This window comes from Salmo salar, chromosome 28, assembly GCF_965601325.2.
Source record: "Salmo salar chromosome 28, fSalSal1, whole genome shotgun sequence".
Classification (NCBI taxonomy): domain Eukaryota; kingdom Metazoa; phylum Chordata; class Actinopteri; order Salmoniformes; family Salmonidae; genus Salmo; species Salmo salar.
Genome location: NC_138318.1, coordinates 39,035,153 through 39,043,984, shown reverse-complemented (window position 1 = coordinate 39,043,984; position 8,832 = coordinate 39,035,153). Strand labels below are relative to the sequence as shown.

Genomic DNA, 8,832 nt, shown 5'->3' with positions numbered 1-8,832 from the left:
CAGTTTATTGTCATTATTACTATCTATCTGGCCATCCACAATCACAACTCAGGATTTCTGCCCCACTGAAGCGTCCGCATCGTTTTCGTGATGTTGTCAGGTAACCCACCTATGATTTGAGATTGACTACTTTGTTTCCCTCTATAATCTCCCACTCTCTATGTACATGGCGTGCAAATTTCAACTGTTTTTTAAAATCAATAGTCCTATTTTAACCATTTATTAATCAAATAACAAAATGCAGGTTTATTATTTCTCTACTGGGCCAAGTTGTTTACCGGGTCTTATTGTTTAGTCATGATCTCTTTAGATTACGTGTATAGGAGGATTATGTTTGTGTGGGATTATTCACGAGGAGGGTGGAAATGACTTTAGGCTCTGCCTCCAACGATGAGTTTTTACATTTTAAACCTGTGCTTTCACGTTACAACAATATTCTACATCGATAGTTCTGTTGGAAACCAGAGTGGACAACCGGTTCATACTTGCGCCCATCTCTTGTCCACTCAGGTAGGATTGGATTTGAGAACAACCTCATCCTTCAACCTCAACAAGAATGGCCGTCGAACTCGTCAAAATAGGAATTTCATTGAAAATGCTACCAAATAACAGTGCTGTGTACTTCAAATCGGACGGAGCGAGATTTGGTCAAACCAGGACGATTAAATTGCTAACGGGGTCAAAGTACAAGATTGAAGTGGTTGTCAAACCTGGGTCTGTGGAGGCAACGTAAGTATGGTGGGGTGAAATGTATCACAGGCAATATTCTCCCGATAACCTATATAGTGTCTATACATTTCAATAGGCTATATTTTGACCATTTATCTGTTGAAATCTACATTATATCAGTGTTTCATAATGTGAAATAGAATCGGTGCATTCTCTTGGAAAAGATCACAACCACTGGATATTATGTCCTTGCTTTAATCTAATTTACACATTTTATTAAATTGGTCGTTCATTGAGAACAATTGATAAAAACACAAGACGTACGAGGTTGAAGGCGCAACGCGGTTCACTAGAGTCCCACTAGATTGCCAAACTGCAAAGTCAAAATTGGCTTTAAGAATATAAATTGTAGAAATAGGCAGGGCTTCCAATTTTGCAATTTGGCCAGACAGTGACGACAGTGACACTGGCTAGAGTCCGGCGGGTGCAGGGAGACAGAAGGCGCAGCCAGATTGTGTCAAATCCACTACCGATTAGGCCTTCAGCATTTCCTGCAGTAGGCTAAATATGCTCTCAAATAGGGCGAGTTAAGTTTGTGTTTCAGTCTTTTGTTATTAAAAAAATTGAATTATCATGGATAGAATGATAAATTACACTGATGATCTATATATTTCACCCCGATTTCTAGATCAGTCATTGGGCAGTTGTCTTTACTGTCAGCTGCAATGTCAAAACAACCACAGGCCCAGTGTCACCAATCCAACCCCAACCCCTTCCCCCAGTTAAGCAGTCATCACCCATCATGATTATTAGCTGATCTTGTTGGTCATCTATAAACGTTTGAACATCTTGAAAAACGATCTGGTCTTCATTTGGCCACACATGTACCCATAAATCTGTACTCGGTACAGCCAGAAGAGGACTGGCCACCCCTCAGAGCCTGGTTCCTTTCAAGGTTTCTTCCTTCTATAGGGAGATTTTCTGTGCTTCTACATCTGCATTGCTTGCTGTTTGGGGTTTTAAGCTGGGTTTCCTGTAAAGCACTTTTTGTGACAACTGTTGACAGTAAAAGGGCATTATAAAATAAATGTTATTGATTGACGATCTCTCCATAACTGTTGTGATCCTATCCTGGTCCTCAGCACCATGAGTGTAGGTGGAGTCACATTCCCTTTGGAGCAGCAGTCTAGAGACCCCCAGTGTGTGGTCTACACCGGCGTCTACGACACAGAGGGCGTGACACACACCAAGAGCGGAGACAGACAAGCTGTACAGATCAGCATACAGGTAGTAAAGGGCAAACTCAGTTTGACTGTCATTTGATTTAGATTTCTTTAGGATTTTATTAGAATCCTCATTAGCTGATGCCATGACAACAGCTAGTCTTGCTGGGGTCCAACACATAATGAAAAAATACATTATAGACAGAATATTTTACAATTTTAGAAGTAGACAAAACAATGAAGTAGACAAGTTAATTCAGAGCAGTTTACCAGTCACATTACAAATACTTTCTGATATCTGCATCATCAAGCCTGGTCCCCAGATCTGTTTGATATCTGCCCGAGTGGTGCAGTGGTCTAAGTCACTGCATCTCAGTGTGAGAGGCGTCCCTACAGTCCCTGGTTCGAATCCAGGCTGTATCACATCTGGCCATGATTGTTGAGTCCCATAGGGCGGCGCACAATTGGCCCAGTGTCGTCCGGGTTTGGCCCGGGGTAGGCCATCATTGTAAATAAGACTTTTGTTCTTAACTGATTTGCCTGGTTTAAATAAAGGTGAAATAAAAAAAAAATTAAAACGGTCCTTTAGCTCTGTTCTCACCGGATGTCCCTGTGGTCCTTCACGCATCTCTGAATCAGTACATGGTGTTTTAGTAGAGGTCCTCCAGACTCTTGGCGATATTCTTCTTCTTTTTGGTTAAAGAAAGTTTGTTTTTATCAATTTACCTGATTTTGCTTAACGTTAATTTGGACAAAATCAAGACATCAATATTCTTGTAATGCTTTTTTGTATACAAAAAATCGTAAATTACAGCTCAATTTGATTAAATTCTGAATTTGCGATTAATCACGCTTAATCACAGCAAATCCTGCGATTAACTCTTACAAATGTTTATTGACATTTTAGTCATTTAACAGAAGCTCTTATTCAGATCGACTTAGTCGATGCATTAATCTTAAGGTAACAGTCATAACAGTCATACAGTAGTAAGTACATTTGTCCTCAAAGTAGCTATAAGCAAAGTCATTGCTAGTAAGAATAAGACAAGTAAAAAATAAACGATGCGGATTCACTGTGAAGCTTCAGAGCTTTCATCATGATTTGCATCATGAACAGTTGACTCCTGATACTGTAAAGCCTACACGTGTAATGGACTCATATGGACCTTGCATAGCCTGGTTCCCAGATGTGTTTGTGCGGTCTTGCCCCAACACCTATGGTCATGGCATGACAACAACCATAGGAGTTGGCTTTACCATAGAAACAGATCTGGGATCAGGCTAGATGATGCAGATACCACATAGATCTGGGGCCAGGCTAGATTTTAAAAAACTTTTTTTTTTTTACATTGAACCTTTATTTAACCAGGTAGGCTAGTTGAGAACAAGTTCTCATTTACAATTGCGACCTGGCCAAGATAAAGCAAAGCAGTGCGACACAAACAACAACACAGAGTTACAGATGGGATAAACAAGCGTACAGTCAATAACACAATACAAAAAAGAAAGTCTATATACAGTGTGTACAAATGGCGTGAGGAGGTAAGGCAATAAATAAGCCAATAGTAGCGAAGTAATTACAATTTAGCAAATTAACACTGGAGTGATAGATGAGCAGATGATGATGTGCAAGTAGAAATACTGGTGTGCAAGAGAGCAGACAAGTAAATAAAAACAATATGGGGATGTGGTAGATGTCAGGAAAAAGGGGTTTTACTGTCCCCACACAACACACACTGCAGTTCACTTCAGGTACTTACACAACAAGGTGTGTGGTTTCTAGGAGGAAAGAGATACGTGGAAATAGAATTAACCATGCAAAGTTATACTCAAAGACTCAAGGAGTTAGATATTTACATACAGTATATGCCCACTTCTGCATCACACATGTTAAATACAATCAATAATATTCCTAATTGAACAGCATAAAGACAAACATGCATAAAGCTAAATAAACATGGCTCATATTGCAGTGCCTGAATAACATATCAATAAACATTGATGGCTAAACAGTAAGCAGGCCCAGGTAGAGCCTGAAGCTAGCATTAGCCATGTCAGGTATGCTATAAGGCTAGGATAAAGCACCCATGTGGTAAAGGCACTGCCACAGTAGCATACAATCACACCAGTAGCATACAATCCCACCAGTAGCATACAATCCCACCCCACCAGTAGCATACGATCCCACTAGTAGCATACGATCACACAACAAATGCACTATCTTCACAATAAGGACTGAAATGTGAGAATGGCATGAGCCTCAACAGAACCCATGTAGCCTTAGCATTATAATTAGCTGTGGGCTACAAACATTTATCATGCTAACAAGCAATTAGCAGGCTAGGCAGGTCATGCTAACAAACAATTAGCAGGCTTGGCAGGTCATGCTAACAAACAATTAGCAGGCTTGGCAGGTCACGCTATAAACATTTAGCAGGCTAGGCAGGTCCTGCTAACAAACAACTAGCTTAGCAAAGACACATACATGAGCACGAACACCAATCCCTGTAAACTTATTTTATTATCAACACTCAAATAGGGCCACATTAGCTCTGCTCCCACGTGTCCATTTCCTCGTCTTTATCAGATTAGCAAGGTAATTAGAGGACACACGGGAGCAGTGATTGGTTCGTTGGCAGGTCAATCGTGGACTGTAAGGGCCTTTTTAACAACCACCTCAATGTCAACTTGTTTGTTGTTTTTAGCTCACAGGAGGTTGGTGGCATCTTAATTGGGGGGGACTGGGCTCGTGGTAATTACTGGAGCGGAATCACGGGAATGGTATCCAATACATCAAACACATGGTTACCATGGGTTTGATAATACCGTTCCATTTGCTCCGTTCCAGACATTATTATATGAGCCGTCCTCATTTCAGCAGCTTCCTGTGATTTAGCTGTATAGATTGTATTTTCAATGTTTCCATTAAAAAAAAATGGTACACTAAAATTACAAAAAGTGAACTGGTTTTAACCGATTAACTCTGCCGGCCCCATTATTTCCCTTCCCAGTTCCCAGAGGTGGGCTCTTTTGAAGTGGTGTGGCAGGTGAAGTACTACAACTACAACAAGAGGGACCACTGCCAGGGTGGCAACAGTTTCAACAGCATCGAGTACGAGTGCAAGCCCAACGATACGCGAAGCCTGATGTGGGTCAACAAGGAGCTGTTTATCTGACGGACCAACCAAAACAACACAGGCAGCATCGGGGTTGTGTTCGTTAGGCACAAAACGGAAGATAACGGTGAAACTGTTACTACCTGTAATTAGCCAACAGAAATGCCTGTTTTTGATTTCCGTTGCAAAAATGTTTTCCTACGGTGTGGCCTAACGAACACGACCCAGATGAACATGACATGAGAGCTGAATGACAATCAGCTGTTGGATAGTGATAGACAGTGTGTTTCAGATCCAGCCAGCATGGAAGCCCTCATAGCATAACAATGCTGTTGTTAAATAACTAAAGATGTATAATTTGCTGTATGTTGGTGTGTGTTATAGCTATGCATATTTATGTTAGTGGTGTGTGTGTGTGTCCCGTGTGGCTCAGTTGGTAGAGCATGGTGTTTGCAACGCCAGGGTTGTGGGTTCGATTCCCACGGGGGACCAGAACGAAGGAAAAAAAAAATGTATGAAATGTATGCATTCACTACTGTAAGTCGCTCTGGATAAGAACGTCTGCTAAATGACTAAAATGTAAAAATGTAAGTGTTTGTGTGTACACTATCTATGCATATATAAGAATGCAGTATGTTTACAGTTAGAAGATTTTACAAAATATTTGGACATACATTTTTCTTATTTTATAATTGTGCTGATTTTGACTAATCAGAATGTCATATTTCTGCTGCTCCTTCTACTTATGTTTCTTATTTCATTCTTAAAATATTTTTGAGAACTAAATATGCTAAGCTTTATATTAGTTGGGAAAACTATAATTTACTATGAGATATGTAGCGAAAAAGCAGCAAAATGTAAATGATCAGAGCATTTCACAAAAATGTACCTACGAACTTTTAAAACATTGTGATTACTGGATATGTTTAAAAACAAAATGTTTACGGTAGCTTTAACCATTTGTGAAGGTATTTGAATAGTAAATATGTTTGGGATGACCAATGTGTGTTTTCTTTTGTAATTACTGTGTAATTACTATTTTCCCATGTAATTTCTTAATCTCTGGACATTTCTATACCCTAACATATAGTCAAGTGCAACCAGGTTAATTGTGGTTTTGGGTCAGTTGTATTAGAAAAATTATCTTCTATAGGTTTGCTGTCTAAGAAAACACAAAAGGAGCAGGCTTTGTATGCATCCATAGCTTCTAGTATGAGTTTGGGGACTTGCATGCTTTGGAAATGAAGTATGAAAACATTCAGCACTGATGAATCTTGCATAAACGTAACTCTTTAAGGAGGTTACGTAATAATGGGTTAGTTCTCTGCAGCTCAGTTGGTAGAGCATGGTGCTTGCAACGTCAGGATTGTGGGTTTGATTCCCATTGGGACCACTTATTGTTGGCTATGTGGATTAGGCGAGATGGGTGAGAACTTTAGTGGTTAATGCTGGAGGATAGACCCCATCCAAAAATCCAGAATCAGTTCATAAAACACAGGCTTGATTTAGAAATGCATGAAAAAGACACTTGAAATATCTCAATTAAATAGAAGCTTTGCTTAACCTGAAATATTCTGCTTTTACAAACTGTTATGCTGTTTTCAAATGAAACACAATACCTTGCTCTTGTTAAAGCTTTTAGAATGTATTCGTTTTTTCCTGTCCCTAACGAGGGGAGGACTGGGCCATAGGACCCCCTGTCCCTAACGAGTATAGGACTGGGCCATAGGACCACCTGTTCCTAACGAGTATAGGACTGGGCCATAGGACCACCTGTCCCTAACGAGTGGAGGACTGGGCCATAGGACCCCCTGTCCCTAACGAGGGGAGGACTGGGCCATAGGACCCCCTGTTCCTAACGAGTGGAGGACTGGGCCATAGGACCACCTGTCCCTAACGAGGGGAGGACTGGGCCATAGGACCACCTGTCCCTAACGAGGGGAGGACTGGGCCATAGGACCCCCTGTCCCTAACGAGGGGAGGACTGGGCCATAGGATCCCCTGTTCCTAACGAGTGGAAGACTGGGCCATAGGACTACCTGTCCCTAACGAGGGGAGGACTGGGCCATAGGACCCCCTGTCCCTAACGAGGGGAGGACTGGGCCATAGGACCCCCTGTCCCTAACGAGGGGAGGACTGGGCCATAGGACCCCCTGTCCCTAACGAGGGGAGGACTGGGCCATAGGACCACCTGTCCCTAACGAGTGGAGGACTGGGCCATAGGACCCCCTGTCCCTAACGAGGGGGGGTGGGACTGGACACAACATCCACAAGGCCCTTGTGTCCCCTCTAAAAGAATAGCAGTAGCCGTACAGTAGGTGTGTAGAACGGAGATAATCTTGCATGCACTGCAGTTTCCACCACTGAGTGGCACTGGTGCACATATGCAAACAGACATTTGCCAGGGAAAAAAACAAAGCTCAGTTCCTCAAGATGCACTGTAATGCTTTCTATTTTTTGATTTTTTAAAAACCTTTTTTTTAACCAGGCAAGTCAGTTAAGAACAAATTCTTATTTACAATGACGGCCTACACCGGCCAAACCCGGGCAACGCTGGGACAATTGTGTGCCGCCCTAGGCGATTCCCAATCACGGCCGGTTGTGATACAGCCTGGATGAGTTGGTAAACAAACTGAAAGGGTGCACACTGCCAGCTGGAGTGTGTTGTTTGAACAGGTATAAAGCCAAGGTTGGTGATTTTCTGCCACCTGCAGTTATGGAATGTTTGCTCATGAGTATAATTCATTGGCTGATCCTTCCTGATGGCCTGGATGGAATTATGTGATCCTTCCTTAAGCCATAGGAAGTCCCATCCAGTTGACTACTTACAAATGGTGAAAGTCCTCAATGGCGCTGTCCATGCTAAATTGGCTTTTGGGCACTAGATTCTTCTATCTATCTCTATTGGCGACAGTATTGCAACAAGATGGCATTGAGAATGTCAGTTCTCTGTTTCACCTAATGCTCAAGCGGGATGAATCTGTCGGAGAAATTCTGTCGGGAATGTGCATGTAAGCTATCCAATGCCATTGTACCCTTGAACAAGGCACTTCCTTTAAAACTGCTCCACGGCCAACCTTCTCTTCTTCTAAATGTGTGTGCTACAGTGGCACATTTTCAGTGAATTTCAGTCTCTTCATGTACATAGACTGCTATAAAGGTAAGGAAACAAATAAGTTATTATGTAACTCGGAGGAGGGACTTTTATGTTGAAATGTAGTCTACTTGCTGTCTCCTCTCCACACATCCCTCCTCAGCGTTACTGACCCCGCCCTGTGGGTCTCCCTGTGCCACTGCAGTGAAACCGACGTTAAAAAGAGAAGAGCTGGGTCAAAAAACAACAACCTGAGTATCACTAGCACCGTGTTTTTGTAATAGCGAGACACCTTTTTATATCGTTTTTTTCCCCTCCCCGTCCACACTTCCTGGTCAACCTATTTCATCATCCGACCGGCGAGATGGTAAGCAAACTGTCGCCACCTCTTATTTTCACCCAGCAACCAACAGATAAACACAGTAAATATGGTAACATGCATGAATTTGTATGAACTGTAGCCTACGTTTTTTTTCTTCTCCAGTTTAGTCGTGTTATTACCGTGTTATATATGTGTCACAGAGTAAAGAAACCGTACCTCCCTCACTCGCAATGAAGGAGGAAACGGTTTTCTTGCCAGTTTTGCCTCTGTGTATTGGGCAATGCTATGGCCGATATATACCCTTTCTAGTCGTTACCCTGTTTACACTCTAAATCCTACTTTATCCTGCAATAGATAACAGTCAACATCACAACAACAAAGTAACTATATATATATATATATATACAT

General features: G+C 41.8%; 1 protein-coding gene across 1 annotated transcript; it reads left to right on the top strand.

Moving 5' to 3' along the window:
* The first annotated feature begins 294 nt into the window (after window positions 1-294).
* Window positions 295-6,006, top strand: LOC106589924 (CB1 cannabinoid receptor-interacting protein 1). The gene is made up of 3 exons (XM_014180371.3): window positions 295-729; window positions 1,812-1,956; window positions 4,904-6,006. The coding sequence occupies exons 1-3, from the start codon at window positions 557-559 to the stop codon at window positions 5,066-5,068; spliced, it is 483 nt and encodes a 160-aa protein (XP_014035846.1). The 5' UTR covers window positions 295-556; the 3' UTR covers window positions 5,069-6,006.
* The last annotated feature ends 2,826 nt before the right edge of the window (window positions 6,007-8,832 follow it).

Coding starts and splice junctions, on each gene's coding strand:
- LOC106589924 (XM_014180371.3), top strand. CDS start 557: ATGGCCGTCGAACTCGTCAAAATAGGAATTTCATTGAAAATGCTACCA. Junction 730..1,811: donor CCTGGGTCTGTGGAGGCAAC/GTAAGTATGGTG, acceptor CCTGGTCCTCAG/CACCATGAGTGTAGGTGGAG. Junction 1,957..4,903: donor CTGTACAGATCAGCATACAG/GTAGTAAAGGGC, acceptor TTCCCTTCCCAG/TTCCCAGAGGTGGGCTCTTT.